At 35.7% G+C, this 25,329-nt stretch overlaps 2 protein-coding genes and 1 long non-coding RNA gene across 3 annotated transcripts; 1 reads left to right on the top strand and 2 right to left on the bottom strand.

The window, feature by feature from the left end:
* Window positions 1-413: 413 nt before the first annotated feature.
* Window positions 414-6,815, bottom strand: nrn1a (neuritin 1a). The gene is made up of 3 exons (XM_027148829.2): window positions 6,493-6,815; window positions 3,446-3,590; window positions 414-1,924 (listed from the first exon to the last, which is right to left on the bottom strand). Exons 1-3 carry the CDS (start codon window positions 6,545-6,547, stop codon window positions 1,693-1,695), a joined length of 432 nt encoding a protein of 143 aa, XP_027004630.2. The 5' UTR covers window positions 6,548-6,815; the 3' UTR covers window positions 414-1,692.
* LOC125140911 lies at window positions 6,050-12,462 on the top strand. The gene is made up of 3 exons (XR_007140232.1): window positions 6,050-6,170; window positions 11,967-12,087; window positions 12,327-12,462. It is a non-coding gene; the product is annotated as an uncharacterized LOC125140911 (long non-coding RNA).
* Window positions 10,949-24,148, bottom strand: LOC113644487 (coagulation factor XIII A chain). Its single transcript, XM_047811789.1, has 16 exons — window positions 24,012-24,148; window positions 22,936-23,103; window positions 21,928-22,107; window positions 20,714-20,965; window positions 20,506-20,624; window positions 20,177-20,284; window positions 19,771-19,948; window positions 18,574-18,709; window positions 17,301-17,404; window positions 16,498-16,586; window positions 16,171-16,321; window positions 15,844-15,879; window positions 12,773-13,006; window positions 12,321-12,481; window positions 11,945-12,081; window positions 10,949-11,495 (listed from the first exon to the last, which is right to left on the bottom strand). The coding sequence occupies exons 2-16, from the start codon at window positions 23,069-23,071 to the stop codon at window positions 11,354-11,356; spliced, it is 2,163 nt and encodes a 720-aa protein (XP_047667745.1). The 5' UTR covers window positions 23,072-23,103; window positions 24,012-24,148; the 3' UTR covers window positions 10,949-11,353.
* Window positions 24,149-25,329: the final 1,181 nt, after the last annotated feature.

Here is a 25,329-nt window from a genome sequence, read left to right as displayed (position 1 = left end):
TGCCTTGGCAACATCAGATAGCAGCCCACAGCTAGCTAACTTCACTTTATCCACTTTAACCAGTCGGTAAAGTCTCATCCTCTGTAATATCGTGCTACGTTAGCCAACGGCCAAAACTGCATACTACTGTACTACACGGGATTTTTGCTTTAGTACTGCGCATGCGTGAAATAATAACACGCAGTGCTGCACTTTTTTTGACATGCTGTCATTTTTTTTCTATTAAAACACATGCTTGTGTAAAGTAAATTAAATACAAAACACAAACAAAAGAATGTATAGAAGGTAAAACTTAACATTCACCACTTCAAATGCTAATCTTAAGCCTGAAAATATAATCATCTCGGGTCTAACCTGTACGTAAAGCTACCTGTACTGTGACGTCATAACACTCAATTATGCATTTATTATGAAAATATTATAATTATAATTTTTTTTTTTTTGGTACGGTGGTATGCGGTTTTGGGCGTATCACTTTAGTGCTCCAATATTTATCACAACCTAAAAGTCTCTCTCTCTCTCTCTCTCTCTCTCTCTCTCTCTCTCTCTCTCTCTCTCTCTCTCTCTCTCTCTCTCTATCCTTAAATAATTCCCTAAATAATTTTTGTTTAAAAAAATAATAAAAATAAATCTTGGAATGGTTGAAACACTGGTCAACAGTCTAATCATTTACCATTATTTCTCGCTACATTTGACTTCTAACATCTTTCCAAATTTTTCTACCTTTATAGAACATACAATCTACCATCGATTAAAGAATAATTCCTTCAAAAATGCTAATGTTACTAACAGTGTATGAAAGTGAACAGCCACCAATTAGCATTGTGCAATATGCACATAATAAGTACCTAGCTTTCATTCACTGTAAGCCGCATTAACCTGTTCGATTGAACTATCCATTTAAATGCCTAAAATCATTCCTGAGGTTTTATTATTAGTGGTGTTATTATCTTTCTACCATTATTAGAGATGGCAATCAAAATATTGGAGTGTTTTCCTTCGTCCCCTATCTGTTTTCTGCAGTGTTCGCGCGTTTTCTCCATTATAACATTATGTTGGCGTTATAAATTTGGCAACTAAAAAAAAATCCAAATATTTGACAATAACTGAACACCTCCTGCCAGTGGAGTGTAATTTGGCTCGTGTGTGTGTGTGTGTGTGTGTGTGTGTGTGTGTGTGTGTGTGTGTGTGTGTGTGTGTGTGTGTGTGTCTGTCTGTCTGTCTGTCTGTCTGTCTGTCAGGATATTTATTTTTCTATGCATGATAGATTATCAAGCCTACAGTTATAATTACTTGTTTTGCAGGCGTTAATGTATTTCCACAAACTGATCATCAAAAAAATGACCGTGATTTTCAATCGACATCTGTTAAATATTTGATGAAGTGGACTCCCAGGTCAGGCAGATGGAGAGCATTCCCTGAAGACGCCTTATTGCCATTGTCTACAGCAGAACCAAGTCGTCTTCTCCAGATGAGGCGCTGTAATAATTCCATTTTGGCTTAATATGATTTCTGATCGTCATATTTTAGGCTATTATTTATTTTTCTTGATATGGTCATGGTGATAGAGCACTCGGTTGTTGTTGTTTTTTTCTTCTTTTTTTTATCCCCCCACCCAAGGTTTCCCGTCTTCTTCTTTTCGTGTGAGCTAAAAATGTCTTTGTGTTGATCTTCTCGGTTTCGTGTTGTGCGCTAAAACTGGATCCATGTGAGCAGAATGGAGAGGGAGCTGAGCAGCATGATGAGCCCGGTTGGAGAGGCTGATGGTGTGCTGGCGTCGTTTCCTCCAGCGCACAGTTCAAACAAACTGCCTTTAAACTCCAGGTTTCTGGACTCCTTCTTGAGTTTCTCCCACAGCTCCGTCGCTCCCTCCTGGCAGTCTGCCAGTGCTGTGGTGGCACACGAGTGGAAGTCGTCCCAATATCTGTGAAAAATCAATGTTTCATCAGCATTAGCGACTTTAAACACAAAACATACTGCACAAAAATGGAGACAAGGTACTGATAATAATAATAATAATAATAATAATAATAATAATAATAATAATAATAATAATAATAATAATAATAATAACAACAACAAAATTATATTAACGATTCTTTCTGTGAATATTATTTAAGGTAGCCTATTATATTCTGTCTGTCTGTATGTCTGTCTGTCTGTCTGTCTGTCTGTCTGTCTATCTGTCTGTCTGTCTATCTATCTAGCTAGCTAGCTAGCTATACATACATATACACATACATACATATTCGCTTAGCCTATCTAATCGAATTAGTCTATCTAATTTATCTTTGTTTTATATGCATTCCCAGCGTTTTGTTTTGTCCTCTTTTTAACGTTTTTTCCTTCCCTTGTTCTTATCCTACACGAAAAAAATCCTATCGAAAAGTAAAATGAATTTTATGACACAGGTTAGAGGATTTAAGAAGATGTGGTGATTATATCATAAGCATTATATCATCAAGGCCTAGTCACTTGTCCTTTCATAAACTACTTTACTATAAATGTGATGCATTTGCTTCTGTTAAGCATTTCTGTGTAATAATTCCCTGTGTAAGTGAGAATGAAAAGGACTACAGAAACGTCATGGTTTTGAAATAAATCACTGACGACTAAAACATTTACTCATCATGCTAGAGCTCTGATACGGAAGAAAATAGTGCTAGCTTTATGTTACAGATGGCAAATTCGTCATTAATGTGACATAGCTGATTTTTTTTTTTTTTTCATTTTCTTACATTCTGTGCTTTTTGTCCTTGTGGAAACCAGGAGAGGGAAAGAGGGAAACCCAAGCAGTAGTAATTCAGTGCAACAGTGCAAGCCCGCAGGGAAAAATCATAGCATGTGACTACAGCCCCTCCTCTCTCTCTCTCTTTTTCTCTCTCCATCTCTACCTCTGTGGTCACACACACTACACCCTACTGAACGCTACGTTCCTTTTTTTAATATCTCTGGAACTGCAATTGACTGTTTTCTTGTTATTTTTAAGGTGATTTTTCACCGTGTGTTTTTTTTTTTTTTTGGTGGATATGACGACCCACGACTGACAATATTAACGTGATTTTGATGACAGACGTGTGGAGTTAAACAAGCCTCCCGACCCCCTCCATCCTTCCCCAAGCCATCTGGCTCCTTGCACACACACACACACACACACACACACACACACACACACACACACACACACACACACACACACACACACACACACACACGCGCGCGCACGCACGCACGCACGCACGCACGCACGCACGCACGCACGCACGCACACACACACGCACACACACACACACACACACACACACACACACACACACACACACACACACACACACACACACACACACACACACACACACACACACACACACACTTGCGCACCCCATACTACAGGCGCGCGTTCAAATCCTCGGACAAAATGGGATGCTTAAAATTTGACCCTTACGTGCAGATCGTTTGCAGGTTCTCCTTCTCGTCCAGATCCTGTGGATAGCTGGCCATGTTGTTTCCCAGCTGAAGCAGGCAGTCTGAGAAGCCCTTAAACACGGTGTCACATTTCCCCGACGCTCCAACAGTCTGGAGCAAATATGCTGCAACAAGAGGAGGCTGATCTTATAAAAACTATCTGTTATCAATTTAAAATGTTAAACCTAAACAGGGTGGACACAGCTACAAACAACATGTGTCTGTAGCCATATGATCAAAAATATGTTGTTGGTTTTTTGCATTATATTTTATTATGCCATTTGCAGTTAAAGAGACACAGTAATTCTTTACTTGTTTGTACTCAGTTTCTTTGTGTGTTTATTATCAACAACGCATCCAGATTTGTGTTTATCCAGATTTATATTCATTACATTTTTAAATAGACTGCTGGAGGTGTTTTGTATGACTATAGCCATGTTGCATATTGTTGAAACTGTTCCTTGCTGAAATAATTTCATCATTTCTGCGCGGGAGGTGGAGGGAGGAAGGGAGGGAGGGATGGATAGATAGATAGATGAAGTAATGCACTTGGCTGGGAGGAACCGGGTGTGTGTTTCTGCAGTGTATGTGGCATTGTGTGAGATGGATCCTAAACAAAGATTTTATTTTGCACGTTTCGTCTCCATTATTATTATTTTTTTTTCTGTACTTAAAAATTATTATATTGTTTATAGCAACATGTGCGTTATTAAAATTGCATTAAACAACGAATTTGATTATAAAGTTGTATCAAAACTCCCGGTTCGTTAGACATGGGATATTCTTAATTGATTATAAAATGTTACAGCAAGTTCCAGTAGTTATCGAAATATTCTAAAAATAAAAACTAAAAACAACAACATAATAAGTATAATAATAATAATAAAAAAAAAATAATAATAAACAAAATACATAAAAATACAATAATAATAATAATAATAATAATAATAAACCAAATACATAAAAATACAACAACAATAATAATAATAATAATAATAACAAACAAAATACAAATAATAATCATAATCATAATAATCATAATAAACAAAATACAAAATAATAATAATAATAATAATAATAATAATAATAATAATAATAATAATAATAATAATAATATGAGAGCTAATTTGTTCTCTGTGTATGACTTTTGTACTAAACTATATTTTAGGGTTTAATATGGAGTTTCAGGAGGTGGCGTTGCTCATTCGTCTAAGAGCAAATTCATTTATAAAAATGTCCTATGTTGCTAAAATAGGGCTCAGCCATCATGTGTACAAACCTATTCCACTGCTCTAGTGTTGCATAACTCAAAGATCCTTAATGATGGATCAGTTTTGTTGTCCAGAATATCTATCTATATTCTGTAGTTGACGTTGGCAATTCCGTACAATAATGATAAGACATGTAAACGTTTAATATTAAAGTAAATCACTTTATGGAATAAAATATAAAAATCTAGGCTTTTTTATGCATTTAAATATAGACACGTATGGTCTGTATAAGGACTGAAAATCATTTCCCCTCGATGGATCCTGTCAGCCCAAATGAGCTACATATAACGCGCATAGTCCACACGGTTCTCGGTTCCTTTTAGATATAAGTAACTAACCACGATTTCATTTCAGTAGTAGTAGGTACTGACTTAAAAATGGCGCCGACAAATCGCTCCATCTCTGCTGCTTTATCCAGATGCGCATGATAACCCTATCATTGTATAGCATTACGTCTGGGTTTTTCATTAATCTATTCGCGGGATGTTTTATTATTATTATTATTATTATTATTCCCTTAAGAACCCAAAGATTATTTCAGGTAGTAATTTCGTTAGCAGACATTTTTCTTTCTCCCTTTCTACATTGTCTTCACATCCTGCTCTCGCACACCGTTACTAATACCAGCCTGTTCCTGCGTAAAGCACCGTTTTGTTCTTATATGCGTTTATCCCACCGCACGTCTATATATAGAAGCAGCTGAAATAGATTCTCCTGTGATGGTCACGACAGCTTCATCGGAGTGAAAACGAGTGCAGTATGAAGCTTAGTGGAAAAAGGAGGAGGAGGAAGAGGAGGAGGAGGTGGAGTAGAAAGGGAAGGAGGAGGAGGAGAATGGTGAATTAACGCACTTCAACTAGGTTACTGTCCTGCTGCTATTCACACCTGATCTGACATGAATTTCTACACGTTCTAAAGGTTAATTAATAATTAAACATAATGATACCGTCCACAAAATCAAATCTAAGTAACTATGCACAAGTAGATCTGCGTTATTTATAGGCATGTACATTTTGAGCTCGTGCAGACTGTAAGCGCATAGAAAATTATACCCTGAAACACGTGATGAGATTATTTTAGTAAATATAACAAGTTTATTATTTTATTTTGCAAATGCATCGAATTATGGATTTATCAAGCATGCTTTAAAGGTCCAACTATGTGCCTGAATTTTCTTTCTTTCTTTTTTCTTTCTTTATTTATAGGAAGGTTATATATTCAGTTATGCCTACACAGTTGTTTTATATATATATATATATATATATATATATATATATATATATATATATATATATATATATATATATATATATATATATTTCTTGTTCTTCGGATGGGGTATGAATCATTTATGCCTTCAGTATTATAGAGAGCAGGCGGTCCCAGTCCTAATAGGATTACTGCTCCTTGTTTTTGACGGACCGGACCGGACAGGTAAGGACCAAATACTAGAAGAATGCGCACTAGACATCTGACTTTACACTCCATAAATATCAGCTCTGTAATTACCGTAATCACAAAACCAAGGGCTAGCATAAAAAGACAATACACAGCTTATCAAGGTTGAACAATCCAACTGTTTCTTTTTTAATAACCTGCATGCGTTATTAAAAATATGACCTTTAATCTACATGCATGCAAGAAAAGACAAGGTGTGTCATACATGGGTTTAATTTACTATGAATACAGATCGCAAAGGACAAACCAGTGCAACATCACATTCACACACAAGGAGAGCTATTTGTGTAAGACTCACCTATTTGTACAGCCAGCACCAGTGAGATGTATCTTCCGGACAAAGTTAATCCCATCCTACGGGAGGTAAAACCATGAGAGTGTGCCAACCTTTAGATAGTTGTACAAGGAAAATATTGCGAAAACTGAGCGCTGGACATAGCCAATTGCTTTAAGTGGCAATTCAAGGACTCTCTCTCTCTCTCTCTTTCTCTGTCTCTCTAGATTTCTTACTCTTCCTCTCTCCTTTTTTTTGGAGCCCGTTGTCTTTTTTACGCGCACAGTGGAGCGGAGTGAAATGGTGCACCCCGTTAAAGGAGTGCGGTAATCTCTCTCTCTCTCTCTCTCTCTCTCTCTCTCTCTCTCTCTCTCTCTCTCTCTCTCTCTCTCTCTCATGGTGCTTCACGCCCACATGGCGTGGTTGACGTAAATGTTCCCCGTCGGACTCCCCGCTTCTTCGTTTTCTCATTTGCTAGACACGGCTGACCCCACTCCCCCTAGCACAGAGAGCTAAAAGTGGAGGGGAATGACTACACTCGCACCATCCGAAATCACACTGTTGTGCAACGACACCGAGACCACCGTAACAGCACACCTGAGAGACCTTCAAAGGTCCTTCCAAATCCCATAAAACACTACCGCAGGCTATACTGTATACCAAAATGTAGACCTCATAATTCCTATGGGAATTTTCGGATGGTAGGTGGCAGAGAAGAGAACTGCATCATCAGTATACAGTATTCTTTATGACATGTCCTATAAGTTAAACAAGCATATGGAGTTACATCACATCAAACATGATCCGTCCCAGACAAATCCTTCTATATGGCGGTACTTGGTATGGTATGAGGTTTAAGATGGAGCAAAATTCAAATGTCTGTACATATAACGTTTATATAGAATAAATAAATCACACTAATTTAATTTATGGAATGACAAAGCAGTGTGAGCAATTACATACCTTATCTTGATTTTCTTGGACACTGGCCAGGACGCACCGAATGCACGATGTGCGTACAATGTAAAATGTTGAGTGGTTTTAGTTATGCTTAGATTAGGCTTTTTAGATTTGAATTCATTTTACACACGATTTGTCCAAGAGTAATAATTGCTGTATAGTTAAATAATCTCATGCATAGTTTAAAGTTATGGTGTCGTGTACCTAATGTGAATCGGACTGTTAGATTTGGGTGGTGTTCTTATGAATGGGGATGACGTCACCCCTCATGCTTCACGTTACATTGAGTAAGTGTACTGTAGCTTGCTACAGCAGTGATGCACTTGTCATTGAACACAGCTGCTTTCAGGGCCATTTAGATTGTGGTGACTTGTATATATATATATATATATATATATATATATATATATATATATATATATATATATATATATATATATATATATATGTATGTATGTAGTGGTTAAGTAAGCTGTTTTGTGTATACGTTATAACGTGGTCTTGGTCGTAAAAAAAGTTCCACTGGTTTTCCCGAAGCATTGGAAAACCCCTCCCTGAAACCGAGGCAGCACCGAGAACCCCGACAGACTCCGGTTCCGTTTCACGCGCCTCTGCTGCGTAATTAAGGGTATTTTAGAATAATTAATAATGAAGCCCGAAGTGACATGTAGGCTATTAACGCTTCAGGCCTGAGTATTGAGCTCTGACATGTATTCTACTTGGGCTATCGTTCATTCATTAGTTTTAGTCATGATATTGGTCATGGCTATATATTTATATGTGTTATATAAACGCACGTCTTTAAGGTTGTAATCTTTCAATACTGAAATAAAGAATTCGGGGTTGCCAGATCCTCCTTCAAAATCACTCCAAAAACCATCCTGTGCCATTGAAAGTCAGTGTTCATACACACACACACACACACACACACACACACACACACACACACACACACACACACACACACACACACACACACACACAATGACATCTTTATATGTCATTTACATTTGCATTTACTGCATTTAGCAGACTCCCTATGATTATACGACATGATTACATGATATGAATATATGATATGAGTACTAAATATACTGCTATGTATATGAGTATATGATATGAGTACTAAATATACTGCTTATACTAACAACACAACTGGGAAAAGATTATAAGATTAGACAATTAGTTGGACTCCTAGCAACACCCAATATATATAAACCATGATAAGACAACCATATTCATAGGGCAAGCTCGTGTTTAAAAGGACACTTTTAAAACTGTAAATCCTTCCACTTTTTCATCATAGCATGAATTTTGCCATGCAATTTTCATCCATCATCACCCAAGATAGATCTTCCTCGTGTCGAAAAGGCTTCTGTATCATTGAATATGCTTGGGAATATTTATAATAGATGCTGGGAGGGGAAATGGTCCTGCTGCTGCTTTTATTAGACATGGGGTATATTTAAAATGCCTTCATACGCTCAGTGATTACGCCCTCTCGTGGCGAGTAGTTGCAACGACAAATTTAATCGTTTTTTTCTTTGTGATTATGTCAAATCTCCTCTGTCATTTCTCCTTAAATTTGCTGCAAATTGATGTGACTTGAGGAGTGAAATATATGTTGTGTCAGGTATGATCTTGTCCAAACCAAGCAGACAGGATGAAAGGACTTTTATTCACAAAGCACAGGCAGTAGACAAAAACTGGTGCTGTTATGTAAGGGAACTCCATTTTAATAGGCGGAGGCTGTGTGTACTTTACACATGGAATTGCCTGTGTAGGTTTTCATGGATGACTCATTCAGGTGATTGCAGGAGAAACAGGCAGAAAGAGAGGGAGGGTTAGAAAATGGGGAGGGAATTCCAATAGTGAAGAGACAGCAGTCTGGGCCTGGAGCTGTCAAAACTCAGCCACGTCTCATTAATATGGAGGAATTGGTCCAAATGAAAAAAGGCACCTCTTGCGTCAGAGGAGGAGTTTTCCCCCTGCCAATGCACCAACATGAGGGAGAGAGAGAGTGTCCTGGAATTACCTTAGAGAAGCTGAAAGATAGAGGGAGACAGACAGAGGAAAGAGAAAGATGCAGACAGAAAGACAAGAACCAAAATACTAAACAGCAGCTCGGTGACAAAAGCTCTAGCATCCTCAAACAATCTAATATTGATTTGTTGTATAATCTTAACCTCCAGTCAAAAAAGCAAGGCAACATCAAGGGTGCAAAACAGTCTTCATTGATGCACATGATGATATTCATGAGACTCAAGGACAAATGAAGGGTGCTAACGCATCACAGATTCAGAGATGTGTAAAGATATTATGGCACTCAATACTACAGGCTCTGTCTATGTTCTCATATGAACATGTGGGCATGCTAATGAGTCTGTAAATGTAAATGAGAGCAGATATGAGTGTGCAGGCTGTAAAGACCATAGATAGGCATATCTCATCTAATGCTAAACTTATACAGATAACATTAATGTATCTTAAAAAGAGTGGTGATTATGTTTTCATGCACAAAAGATCTGGAACACATGACCACTAAATAATTGGCAGACCCCATCGATCACTTATTAAAAAAACAGCAGTTTCTTTATTCCCTTTTTTCACTCGGTATATATTTATATCATTTATTATATATTTGTTTTTTTCTGTAGATTTTGCTTTTTATGATTCTATTTTGATTCAATTTATGATTTTCTGAAAATCACACTGCAAAGTACTCTGAGCTACATTGTAAATGTTCAAAATATGTTATTTATATCTATTCTTATTTCAAATTCTTTAACTTGGAAGAATTTAGAAAAGCAGGAATTCTGAGAGGATTTTTGTGTTGTATTTAAGTCTCAAAATTGACATTGTTAATACTAACTAGCTGCCTAACATCGCCATGTTGTATAGGCTTGTAAAAGGCCTAGTTGACTACTCACAGATACTTAAAGGTTGTTTTTGAGTCATTTTGAATGAGACATAACCAGCTGTCTCTCACAAAGACACCAGTATGCAGTCTGCTCAGAAAGCCAACTCATTCTGAAACATAATGTAGCCTATTTCTATTTGCACCTAGGGGATTTGTTATACATCTTTTAGATAAAGTAGTTGCCATTTAAATGTCTTTATTATTATTTTTTAGTGTGAAATGTGTAAGTTCTAGATCCTTTGAATTCCAGCTTGACTGCTCACAGCAAATTGACTGACAGGTTGAGCTTGTTTGAACATTTTCTGCCTAGTGTAATGAAGTAATTGCATGTTTGCCGTTTTTAGTCATTATACTTCGTAATGAGGCACATAAAGTATCTAGGGCATGTCAACAGGGATGCAAACTTTTTCATTTAGAAAATATGTGTCATCTTAGGTTTTAATGCTGAAGAGCCCATTAAATACATAAATATGGAGTCCTGTGTAATAGATTATAAACTATAAATCATAGTATCATACATGCATTTTTTTATTTCCTTGGTTATATTCATATATGTTCACAATTAAAACAGAAGATAAAATTTGCTTTGCACATACATTTTATTGTTAGTTTGCATTAGTAAAAACAAAACAGCATCAGTGTGAGGAATTAATGCAGCTTCTTAATTAACTGATTAAGTGTAATGTTGAATAAAATTCCTAATTAATCATTTGTTTAATTGGTGTCGTAAAAAATTCGATGTAATTTCGCAGATTTTTCTGAATTACTATATTTTTTTGTTTTCTCTAAGCAATCTCCAAATGCAATTTGTATAATATTTAATGTAGATGAATACATAACTTTAATAATGTGATTAGATGAGGAAAAAAGTATGAAAAGCTTTTTGGAAGACAGAAGACTTATTGACTCTCTTTAAAACTTAAAGACTCTCTCTCTCTCTCTCTCTCTCTCTCTCTCTCTCTCTCTCTCTCTCTCTCTCTCTCTCTCTCTCTCTCTCTCTCTCTCTCAAGGCTGTATGAAGATGTCCACATGTCCACACACATTTCTCAGAGTAGCACAATCCAAACATGCCACCAGCGTCATGGTGCCAGCCTTCACAGGTTTGAACGACTCAAGCCATTTTATTTTAGAGCCTTGTTCAATGATGCTAAAAGAAAACACAAGCACACACACACACACACACACACACACACACACACACACACACACACACACACACACACACACACACACACACACTCTTTTATATCACACTTAAAAAATTGCTGTGTCACATGTGCAATAAAACACTGGGACATGCTGCAATAGGATAATAATCTTCTTGGTGCTACCAGTAACCCCAGGTTACTTGTATCGCACCACCTCATTGTGAATAATTTCCCAATAACAGCACACTCCAAGTGTTTTACTACTTACATACTTCACTATCCTCTCTGCTGTCACCCCTCGAACAGTCTAACCAACTGATTGCAGTGTTGAGTCAATGGAACAGGTTTACAGCTCACCTGTAGGTGACTTTTTATACTATATGTTGTAATTTGGCCTGAACTAGCTGAACAGTTTTCTATATTATTTTTCCACCTGTCAGTGTGTTACCTGTACATTTTGCTTTTCACAGGAAAGAGGTTTAGTCCCTCCATGCGCACAGTGACATCGGTCAGGTCATGGCCAAGTGTGTTTGTGAAGCCCACAGTCGCGAGCATTTCATTTCCCACTTGAGAGATTCTGCTCACCTGAAGGTCAGTGAGAACAATTACAAAAGCATACATTAGGGCTTTTCAATAACATCTGAGTCTACTTCCTTGTAGATTTCACAGGTTTGGCACGATAACTGATTGCTACGGTTTTGTTTAGAATGTAGTATACTGCTGCCAAAAATTTAGTGTCGCAATCCAATACCATGATATTACTAAATTAATTAAAAAAACACTATTTTTCACTGATCATATTTTATTGAATTATATGTATATACCTCAAGATGAAGGGATGGGGTGCTCAGATAGATCGATTCCATGGCGGTGAGGGACATCTCGGTCTCGTGGATGAAAGCGTACACAATGAAGCTCAGGAAAGACTGACCTATGATGAAGTTCTTGTACTCATCTGCTGTCACAATGATGACCTCCTGCTTATCTATGTAATGTACACAGACAGTCTCAGCAGCTTCATCTCATACCTAACATGCTTGATCACTCAATCGTGCTTTCGACATAAATGATAAAGCCGTGTTATAATCTTAATAAATGCATTTAAAAAAAAATTCCAGCTGTATCTCGACTATGAAAATGATTAAATATCATCCTTTTTCATTTTTAAAGGGAAAACAGTTAGGTTGTGAAAAACAACCCTGTTCTTTTTTTCTGATCAATCATTATTAGTTCATAATGCTTTTTATAATTTTAGTAGTTTTTTAATCTGACTCACATTCCAAAGGCTTTAGAGACACCTCATGGGTGAGGAACTTGAACTGGGTCCGGGTGGCTCCGGTGTAGTATTCCACTTTGCCTGTGATTTTGGTGGTGATGGTGCGTGGCTCATTGCTCAGGTTGGTAAAGATCATGGATAACATTAGGTCATCGTTGTTTTTGGTGACCTGGGTGCACAGCTTCACATCGGTGTCTGGCAGTTTAGACTGATATCTGTCCAAAGCACTGACCTCTGTGTGAGCGAGACAGAGACATAACTGTTTTATTGTAGAAGGACTTCATCATGACCCAAACACTCATGCACAAATTCTAGTCATGAAAATGATCGCTCTAAAATGTTCTGTTTAATTGTTCATTTATTAAAGAGATTACCTACTTCAAAGAGACTTCATTCAGATTAAACAGATTTTTAAAGAACATGTAAAGTTACTTGCAATAATGTTTTAAGAATTTGCATGAATTATAACATCAAAATTTAACTAGGCACTTCAACTTTAGTTGTAACGAACAAATATATAGATTATGTAAACTAAACAAGAAAACACTGACACGGTTTACATGGCAAGATCAAGAAGCTTTTACCTGCACTTTGCACGTGAGCAGATACGAGTCAGATATGAAAGCAAGACCACGTTCATTAACGTAAATATGAATAACCGAATGATGCATGTACACTGATACACTTACATTGTTGATTCATTCATCATTAGTAACCCTCTGGTTAGATATATAATGATTTTATTAAATAAAACAAATAAGTTAAATATTGTGGATAGGTAGCAAAAAAAACAACTGTGTGAGCATGATTTTAACAACACAGTTCTCTGTATAGCCGTATTAATAAAAAGAAAGAAAGAAAGAAAGAAAGAAAGAAAGAAAGAAAGAAAGAAAGAAAGAAAGAAAGAAAGAACATGTATTTTGATACAAGTTTTTATTTTCTTTGGTAAACCTCAAATAAAAGTTTAATTCATATTTATCTAATTGTTCATCCATGCAGGAATGTTTAGTATCTTTAAAAAGGTTGCTAATCATTCAGACACATATATTTATATATGTATAACTGGGAGATTTTGGAAATGTGCTAGATAGCACTCTGCACCATTATCTCAAAATAATAATAATAATAATAATAATAATAATAATAATAATAATAATAATAATAATAATAATAATAATAATAAGGGAACATGTGTTAAAGAATATTGAAGCTGTGCTGGATGCCTATTATCCAAAAACTCTATGCTATTTTTCTTTTAATGTGTCGACTTCTCAGATTATCCATTCTCCATTCTGGCATTTAAGTCACCTATAAATAATTAGTGCTTATTCTGAACATTGAGCCATGGGAGAGGATGTGTAAAATAGTTTGTTAGATTAGTTTAATTCCCATTATTTGCTCTGCTCATTAATAAACAAACAAATTTTATCCGTCCACAAATCTAATCCAAACTTGTTTTCCTCTCTCTAAAGAAGTTAGTTTCTTTCACCATATGCCTGTAGCATCTGATACTGCAAATTTGTCTCAAGCTAAATCACATTTACATTCCCCCAGGAGAGAGGGAGAAAGAAACATTTCGAGAATGACATCAAGTGGTCTTGGTTTTCCAGATGCTGAAGATGACAAATGAACCACAAGGAATGAGCTATGAAGTGCATTAATTAATATTTAATTAGACTTAAAAGACAAAGTGAGGAAAAGAGGAGTTCTGTGGGAACTGGCACCATTCCTGTAACCAGCATTAGACAATGAACTCCAGTGATTTAACTGTGTTCAGAAAACTGAGCTTCCCCCTGGAGCCCTCATTGATTTGTTGAGTTTCTAACAGCATACACCAACTCTAAATGCAACACACCTGTATTACACCATAGCACTGTTGAATTCTCGAATGTGATTGGGCAGAAGTTTTATAACAGCAACTTTGGCAATAGTGCCAGCTGTAATGTAGCTCACAGCTATGAATAGTTCTCAATCTAATAGTGTATTGTTTCTATAGTAACTTGTATGGTGGATGTGCCTTGTAATAGCACTGTAAGTCAGAAATAAAGGTAAAAATGTTTCTTAAAGAGTTTTACTGACAAGCTGTATTTTTGTATTATTCAATTCAAGAGAGCCCAGTGAGGAGTGACCATTTATAAAGCACATTTACAGCTATTTGTTACATCTACAGTGAATTTGGTATTGATCACCATTCGCGTTTCTCAATCAGCTACCTAGTTCAGTAGCCCACTACTGATCAGGGAGTCAACCAACTCTGAACAGAGTTTATAGGTAACCTAGTAAACCAGTGTTAATGTATTCATCGACAGAGACTTAAAAGCATTGCTGTACGTCACACTGGTCAATCACAAAATCTTTTCAGTGCACTGGAAAATATGCTCCCTAAAAAAACAAAATGCACTGCAAAAACCATGATAGCATGTTTTCTGAAGCCTCTAAGCTTGAAAGAAATGGCTATAGAATTAGCCATCTTTGTCTACAAATATAAATAGCTTGTTATTATCGTCGTAGCTCTGACGTTTACTTTCATTAACTTTATTTGACATCCTTTATATGGTTTGACATTTAAGTGTATAATAATTATTAAAAATTCCACTAACTAAAATCTTGCTTGAAGAACAGAGTGTTATATTGTATTATGTTAAAACTTAAATATATTATATGTCAAAAGTCGTCAATGTGTAGTCAGCTAGGGTCCTTAACAGTGCACCAACTCATCTACACAATATACCGATTCACGACCTAAGGAGCCAAACCCCATATCTCATAATACCACACGGCTTACAATCATAGCTCTCACAGACTCCAAGTCCCAGCACAAACCTTCAAGCTCACCATATTACTGATTACAGTCACCAGGACCGAATGGCACACACTGTAATAACTCTCATTTCACTGTGTCTTCATATCTGTCATGTCCAAACCTTGCACCCTGCTGATGTTTACCTTGTTCCCTGTTTTCTGATTTCATGATTTGAGACTTAACACCTGACCCTAACCTGTTACTGTTACCTGTTACCTGTCTATAAATAGGCTGTGGTTGTTAAGTATTACAAATAAAACTGTCTTACTCTTTACTTGTGTCCGTGTCTCTCTTCTTGACACTCCTGTAACACAAATGATGACAATTTGTATTCAATCTAGCATGTAAATGTAGCTCTAAATGGTTAAATAGTATGACATGTTTTTCATTAATAAATTAAGAAACTCAAACAAGAATTGTTCAGATTCTACTATGAGAGGAATAAAACACGTCAGGACAAGCTGTTATAGAATATTTTATATCTAGTTCATTTGAAAAGACCATTTTATATGGACAGTTTTTTGTAGATTCAGAGACGTTACTCTTTTTGCATTTTAAAAAATAATCAGAATTGTGAAAGAACATAGCAACTTACTCTTATGTTTGTATCTGACTGTAATGTCATTGTAATCATCGGATCCAATCATTTTGGTCACAACCAACTTTCCTACATAGTCGCGGTCCACGTAGATGACGCTCATGTTTCCGTACTTGTCTCTTTTACGGTACACAACATCACTGTTGACCTAGTAGTGAGAAAATTCTTTACAGGATCAGAACTTTCAAGATAATATATTATAAAAAGGTTCCTACCAAATAAGCATTATAGCAAAAACTACTAAAGAATTTCAGTAAGCTATTAGAGTTATCTAGACTTATAGGATATTTCTTCAAGAAGAAATAGCACAGATATTCAGCTCACCTCAGAATACACAAAACCTGCATCAAACGAATAGCCCAGAGATTCCATTCTGATGCATTCCACAGATGCAGGACCACAGCGGTAATAACCTAAAATAAACAAATCAAACAAGCAAAAATAAAATAAAACAGTCGAATATCTGTACTGTGTCTGACGTTATAACGTGATACAACACTTTTTAGAGTTTGTGCTAATTATCACATTAGTATTTTTGTATGCATAGCTTTGTCAGCATGCATGAAAATAATTTACTGAGCAAACCATCCTGCTGCTATTTGTAATGTAATGTAAACTCAAACCGAGCCTCTTCTACTACAACTGAGGTTTCTATATTGGGTACGATATTCATATATTATGACGGTAATAGTGCTGTGATGTCTGTGATCTGTGTAAGAAATGCATCGTGTAATGAAAAAAAAACAAGAAAAATCCTTATATATGTAAATGTACTGCATCTGGCTAATACAAATATCATAGGAAAATAATAACCTCGAAGGTGGTAATAGCATTGATTTTAACCTCCTACGACCTGGTGTCCACATACATGGACATCACTGCATCTAAAATGCAAGGCCAAACCAAAGCTCGGGTCTTAGGAAGTTAAACATGAGACTTTTTATAGAAGGTATTCTTAATTAACACAAGATTAAGTAAATGTTTTATAAAAGGGTGACATTTTTTAAATTATTGAATGTTTAGTGGAGCATCTTCTTGATTGTACTTGAAATCTATAGAGACCTGAAAGTGAGATTTGTAGAGTTGTAGCACTTGAAACGTGAGACGGAAAATAGGTGAAGTCGTACCCTCGCTGATCTCCTGAGGAGTGGAGTCCACCACCTGCCAGCCTGAGTACATTTCAGGTATGTCACGCCTCTTCACATACGCCTCATTCCAGCAGTGAAAGTTCCTGCAAAGACAAATTACGTTCTAATACATAATGAGCTAGCCAGGTTAGGTCGCTCTGTCACTTGTAGCAAAAGGTCATGCAAATACAAGACATCTTGATAGGTCAAGAACCCGAAGAGAACTCTGTTGCTTAGTTACATCATTTGTCACCAAAAACAAACTCCAGCATTTCAACTATCTTTCATTTGTTATTTTCTTATATAATTTTATTCACATAACTTCTAAGCTAAATTATTTTTTCACATTTCATTTACACCGTTCTAAAAAAAACATTCAATTCAATTCAGGTTTATATGTATAGCGCTTTTTACAATTGACATTGTCTCAAAGCAGCTTTACAGAACATAAACATATAACAAAAGGTTAATATAAAGAATAATATAAAGATTAATAGAATACAAAATTCAAGATTAATAATAGATAGACTTAGTTCACAATGTGTATGTATTTATCCCCAATGAGCAAGTCTGAGGTGACTCAGTCAGCTGTGGCAAGGAAAAACTCCCTTAGATGGTAAAGGAAGAAACCTTGAGAGGAACCAGACTCTAAGGGGAACCTCATCCTCATATGGGTGACACTGGAGGGTGTGATTATAAATATACAGTCTGATAAATGTTGTATAGATGCAAAAGATCACATGGAGTTCACATCTCCTCTTTAGTATAGCAGAGTCCAACTGGGGCTGCTAGATCCCTAGATGCCTGTAAAATATCTAAAATATGCTAATGCTAACCTTCACAACTTCTACTTTTGAGTTGTGGGCAATATTAGCTGAAAAAGTGTTCAGATCCACCTTTCAAAAATTTACCAGAAATAGTAGAGCATCTAAGATACATTAGGGTTACTCAATTCAACATACTATGATTTAGAACACACTTATAATAATAAATAATAATCTTAACCCAAGAATAATAATCATACTATTTAAAATGGATTAGGACGGATAGTAGACAAATTGAGACACATAATCCTTTGCGTGTAACCTTTCCAAGTCTTGCTCCATCTTTATATCTGTGATCGGTCTAAGCTTCTATCTGCCTGACTTTGACTTTGATGGTACTGATTTATTCATGTCTATTTTATGCCTGTTTGCTGATGAACTGACCAAGAGTTGACTAACCCTTTTTAGGTACATTAGTTTTAATAAAACCAAGACTCATATTTTCTCACCAGATGGAGTCTGAGACTTCTCTGTCCAGACTTCCATCCTCATCCAGCACAATGTCAGTTATCAGGTTGCCATTGTTGTCATGTGCGGAGCAGAAGTTGGTAATCACCCGTGCGGGAATGCCAAGGCACCGAAGAACTGCAGTCAACAGTGGGTTAAAAACAGCTCAAGCATCATATAGTAAGACGGGTTGGTCTATATCGTACAATGTAAAATAAAAATGTAAAATAACGGTCTGTGTTTCTTGATCTACCGTATAAGACTATATTCATTGTATAGTGGTTTATTGTCTAGAGTATAATAATTCTGTAATATAGAGTCATATCAGAGAGTAAAGTATTAGACAATGTATTTTGCTCTAGACAATCTTGCATACAATATCCATGAGAACCTTTAGCACAATAGAAGATTTTAGATGTCAGGAACATCATGATAGACCTCAGTGTCTATGTACAGTATACAACTATTCACCACTGAAGTACAGTGTTGTGGACTTACGTCACAAGAAACGAGCTCAACATATACTGGAGTCTGAATTAGTTTTGCCTCTACATTATCAAAGATGAATCTGGACTTGACTGTGACATTACTGACACCAATTTTAGCCAATCTAAAGACCTCACATATACATTTTTAAATACAAGCCAATCAACTTTGACTAGTTCTTGTTCAATTTCATATGCAAATGCCATAAATGCATATTTTGTCAGTTGAAATTACAAATGCAAGGCAAAGCAAATTTTAACTTGGATATTCTTAGTGAACAATCAACACTTCTAATGTGAAAGTGAACTGCTTTTTATAATTGTAAAGTTTGTCAGGGAAATAATCAGTACTCAGGGTAATGTGATGATACACTATATGGTCAAAAGCCTGAACATCACAACAAACTGGTGCCACAAATTTGGATGTTCACAAATGTGTAGGATGTCACTGTATGCAATAGTTCGAACCAATTCCTAAACAAGTCATAACATGTTTTTTTTAAACAAATTAAAATCAAATTTAAATCCTATATTAAATAGGAAATCATGCAGGCTTTTTAAACTTGGTGTTCATCACTTTCCCATAACTAAATATCTCTGTGTGTTTTATTCCATACTTAGGAAATATGTGTATGTGTAAAACTGACATAGGCTGTGCAGGGAGTTTAAGAGGTTAGCCTATAAAATATATCAGTGCATCTGTGCTGTACTCACAGGTGTTGAACACTCCAGCGAACACCCAGCACTGGCCATACATGACAGGCTTCCCTTTGTCCGTATAGAACTGTCTCAGAATCTCCACACTGCCTGTCCAGGCTGTGGGTGCAGTACCAAGGCTGAAGTCACCACTCCAGCTACCTACAAGGACCCCACTGTCATCCACCGAGTTGATCTAAAAATGTATAGACACATTTATAAAGAAATAAAGGTTAAAAAGTTCAATATGATAACTGCCAAGAAATAATGGAAACCTATTTTTTATTCAAATATATAATTAGGAATATTTCTATTACTTTTACTACCTTTGTATTAAGAAATATAATATAGAATAGTACTACTGCATTTAAGGTCAATTTTATTTGGGAATATATTTGAGAATTTGTTATACTAAACGTTATACCATGGATGAAGCTTTCCGAGCCACTTTTACAGCATCTCCTCTGTACCACAGGGGCATTTTCCCAAAATCCAGGATGAAGATGCAAGCTTCCAGAATATCAATCTGAAACTACAGGACAAAGTAACTTTTAGATAAATCCATGTGCTCTGTATATGAATATTACATTTCAATTAGTGATGTTCATACCCATTTTAGCTGAAGCTTTTTTCCTGAAATGCTTGTTAATCAGCTGGTAAATACAGATCAACATATATTTTAGAAGAAGATAGATGGATGGATAGAAAGATATTAAGAAATTCAAAAATAAGCCTGAAAGTATAACTGCTTGCCTGTCCATAGTTCCATGGCCGTTTGTTAACATTAGTATAGTCTCCAGTGAAGATAATTCCCACATTATTTAGCACATACTCCTGCCTCTCTTCTTCTTTCTCCAGGTAAACCTGATCCACTATTGGGAGCAAGCACACAAATCAGCATAGATATTTCCTGCTAAATTGGATAAATGAGAAGTAAGTTGAGTTTAGTCATAGTGCTTACTAGGTGCCCAGGGGTTGAACAGCACATAGAAGTCTGTCTCCTTATTTCTCTCAGAGCGTTGTTTTCCCAAATTGGTTATCACTGTCACAAATGTGCTGTAGAGACCCACAATGCAGTTAGCGGCTGGTGTGATGGCCAGCTTGATCTGGTTTTGACTGGTCTCCACCAAACGGAGGTCCCAAATATTGGGCTGGTCAGTTTCACCAAGGGTCAAGCTGATTAAAGTTTTTTGGGTACGCACAGGGTTGTTGCCTGTAACACAACCACAGCACACAGATCGAGAAGAGACAACTGTAAATCATACTTAATATTCTCAACAAACCAAATCAAATCAAATGCCTCAATCAAACCGTACATGCATTTAATCGTTCGGACTTTAGATACAGCACTACTGAAAATCTCAGATGGAACTACAACTGTTGGTGGATGCTTTTGAATGTTAGCCTTCTGACTTTTATCTAATGACAAGCTAGTTCACTGTAGACATGGTTAGCTAGCTAGTAACATTAGCTATTTTAAGCAGTTTTGTTTTAAGAAAGCTCAGTAAAAAACAAATTGTTAGATACTTTCAGATTAAACACATGGCTTGTACTATCACAGACCCTATTTTGGAATCCCAGGGTTTATATCATTACAGGAATCACTTTATTATAAGGTCCAAAAAATATACATATAGGCCTATTATTACTTAACTAAGACTTTGAACTTAATGAAGTATATGTGTACATTAATAGATGGTCGAGATGTACATTAATAAGGCAAGTCAAGGCAAGTTTATTTATATAGCACATTTCATACACAACGGTAATTCAAAGTGCTTTACGTAAAAGAAAGTTAAATAATCATTAAAAAATAATCACAACAATAAAACACGGAATTTAAAAACTTTTAAAATAATATAAAAATTGATTTCAAATAAAATTAAAACAATTAAAAAGAGGAAAGGATTATACATAGTGCAATCTAGACTTCTAGACTTCTAGATATCTGAATTAATCCAGTTAATTGATGTGGTGTTAAAAAATGAAAAAGATGATGATCTTTCAGGACATGGATCAATTTCTGCAAACAGTCAGGACTCTATAGCTTATTTGTAGCCCTTGTTATAAAGAGTTATTCAAATAAAATCTATAATAATAGAATCTCCCTTATTATTTACATTTAAGGAAGATGCAGACAGCTTGTTAAAAAAGACTAAAAAAGTGGACGCTCACCAATCAGGAACTCAATAAAGAACAAATCCATTTTCGGGTCAAATCGGCGATTGAAGACAATGCCCATGATGAACTCTTGACCCCGACGGATGATCAGGTTTCTGTGACTGAACACATCAGTGTGATGAAGAAGCTTGTTCATCTTCTCATACATGTAAATATTCTTCACAATGAGATTTTCTGAAATAAAACAAAAGTTCAATGAACCTGAATAACAAATACTCAATAAATTCAATCAGCAGGCAAATAACCATCATTGTAGGTTAACATAACTTTACATTATAAATGTGCATTTCTCATAAACGTATCTATTTTATCGAACCTTATATTTATGTACCTTTAATCTTAGTTAGTAAAGAGAATTTTTTTTTAACTAAAAAGCTGCCAGCTGTACAAAAAAGTTCCGTCAAATATTAATATTCTTGTCAGGGCATTTGGTGCCCACTATGATGTAAAACCTTGCCATTCATAGACAGACAGACAGACACACACGCACACGCACACGCACACGCACACACACACACACACACACGCACACACACGCGCACACACACACACACACACACACACACACACACACACACACACACACACACACACACACTACACTACACACACGCGCGCACACACACACACACACACACACACACACACACACACACACAGACACGCACTCGCAGGCACTCACACTACACACGCGCACTCACACACACACACACACACTCACACTACACACGCGCACTCACACACACACACACACATGCACACACTCTCACACACACACACGCACACACTCGCGCACACACACACTCACGCACACACACATCCACGCACACACTATATACACACACTATACACACACACACACACACACACACACACACACACATGCACGCACACACTATATACACACACACTATACACACACTCACACACACACACACACACACACACACACACACACACACACACACACACACACACACACACACACACTTTATACCATACCACTTGTATTCGTGGGGGCCCGAGGTGTTGCTCCTTGAATTGTTTCATTCTCAGGTAGGGTCGCATTGTCTTCATTGCTGCAGGATATTGGACTGTTCAACCGGCCTCGGCTACTCTCGCATGATTCAAATACCATGGTGTCAGAACCCAGGTGGTCTTCACTCTGTCCTGTGCTCAGATTCAGATAATAATAATAATAATAATAATAATAATAATAATAATAATAAGAAGAAGAAGAAGAAGAAGAAGAAGAAGAAGAAGAAGAAGAAGAAGAAGAAGAAGAAGAAGTTATTTATTAAAAAGACAGGATGCCTGTCAGCAAGAGAGACTTTGCTTGTATAATTACAGATATCTTTGGATAACTGAGGCTATATTGTTTAAAATAGTTAAAGTTTAATCCTTAATGCTCAATATAAGATACACAAAAAACAAAATACTCATTGTGTATCTATTACCAAACACACAGAATGGCAATGGCACAATAACACAAACAGTTGCTGAACAAACTCCATTTTTTAACTAAATAATATTTTATATCTTATTAGAATAAACTTGATATCAGTTGATCATTTAAAAAAAACTGCATTTTATTTGAGATTTCTTTTCATCTAGTACATTTTGATTTAAAAAAAACTTCTTTGCTAACTAATGTAATGCCTCAACGCATTTCTCTATAATCATGTACTTGTAAAGTCATAAGAGGGAGTAAAAGAGACCTAATACTTCTCTCTCTAATCTAAGTACTGGTGCATACACTTTCTATTTATTAAGGGAATTTGCATTGCATATCAGATATCTAGTCGCATTCAGATAGTTTGGTCAGAGCTGTTATGATTTCAGGTAAATCTGTGACATCAGGAATAAGACTGAGGTTTGTCTAATGTTTATTTTGTATCCTTGTTGAAAGAGAGAGTGATTTACAATAATTTAATAAAATCTTTGTGTGATTTTATATCTTTGTCTATTGTATCTTTAAATAAATTACACTAGTCTGGTTTAGTGCTGGAGCTAAAGGAGAATAAATACAATACATCAGTAACAGCGATGAAATATTAAAGAGAAACTCTCAGACTCACCTTGTTGTTAAAATGTTGGATGCTGTGTTAAGGATGCCGTGTGCAGCTGTACCTGAACAGACCATGTCCCCAGTTATATAGGGTACAAGACACTCCTCCCCTCATGCAAATGTCTGGTTCTTAAGAAAAATGTGGCAGATTTCTAAGACAATTAAAAAAAAAAGAATCAGACTCAAAATCAAACTAATAAGAACTAAGATGCAGATTTCGATTTCCATGATGAATAAGTAAAAATAAAACTTACATGCTCATAATTTAATAGAATTAATCACATGTTTGAAGAGAAAATTCGAAACAAGTCCATTTTCAAATGCTGCAATTGAACCTCGTATTCACTTTAACATGATTATATTTTTTGGAGTACATTTATTTATATTTCAAAACAAAAATATATTTTTTCAATAAGTCTTTAGATGTTGGACTTTTTAAAAGTTTATATTGCTCTGAAAAGGGATCACACTTTAGAATAGGCTCATCATTGAAATTTCTGAAAATTTAATTTATCTTTTACAATTAAAATAGAGTCGATTTAGTACAAAACTCTTACTTAGGTATTTTACTGAAACAGTAACGTATTTAAGTCAAAAATACTTTTAGATGATTCCCAGTAATATCAGTGTTTAAAATATATACAAGATGTAATGTTTAAACAGTAAAATCTGTTTCACATTTATATCAAGGAACATAGAGCAGTTCTGCTTATTTCTTTATATGCATTATTTCTTTATTTTTATTTCAATTAATTTTTTATCATCACTGTCTGTATTCATTCATTATAAATATATGGCTTAGAGCGCTTAATTACAATTCGATTGATTTACATTTGTTAGTAATCTTTCACTTTGTCGATACATACATGTTTTTAACTATATTTTTTTGTTTTTCTTCTTCTTTTGTACGGTGACCTTGAGTGTTCAGAAAGGTTATTATTATTATTATTATTATTATTATTATTATTATTATTATTATTATTATTATTATTATTATTATGTCCCTGGCATGATTTTGCTGACACTTAATTCAGTGACATGGCTTACTGACAAAATTCATAATAACAAAATTCATAATGTTAACTAAGCTTTGAAGAAAAATAAAACTATTGAAAATATAATTTACAATTCAAAAGTTTCATTTTCTTAAATGTTATCAACATATTATTAAATGTTGTTCAGCTAACATAATGTGTCATTTTTTTTGGGGGGGGGATTCTAAAAAATGCAAAAGATTTGCATCAATTCCTGTTTTTCTGTGTGTGTGTGTGTATGTGTGTGTGTGTGTGTGTGTGTGTGTGTGTGTGTGTGTGTGTGTGTGTGTGTGT

This window comes from Tachysurus fulvidraco, chromosome 3, assembly GCF_022655615.1.
Source record: "Tachysurus fulvidraco isolate hzauxx_2018 chromosome 3, HZAU_PFXX_2.0, whole genome shotgun sequence".
NCBI classification, from domain to species: domain Eukaryota; kingdom Metazoa; phylum Chordata; class Actinopteri; order Siluriformes; family Bagridae; genus Tachysurus; species Tachysurus fulvidraco.
Note: the sequence above shows the minus strand (reverse complement) of the source record. Positions and strands in the feature narration are given on the sequence as shown.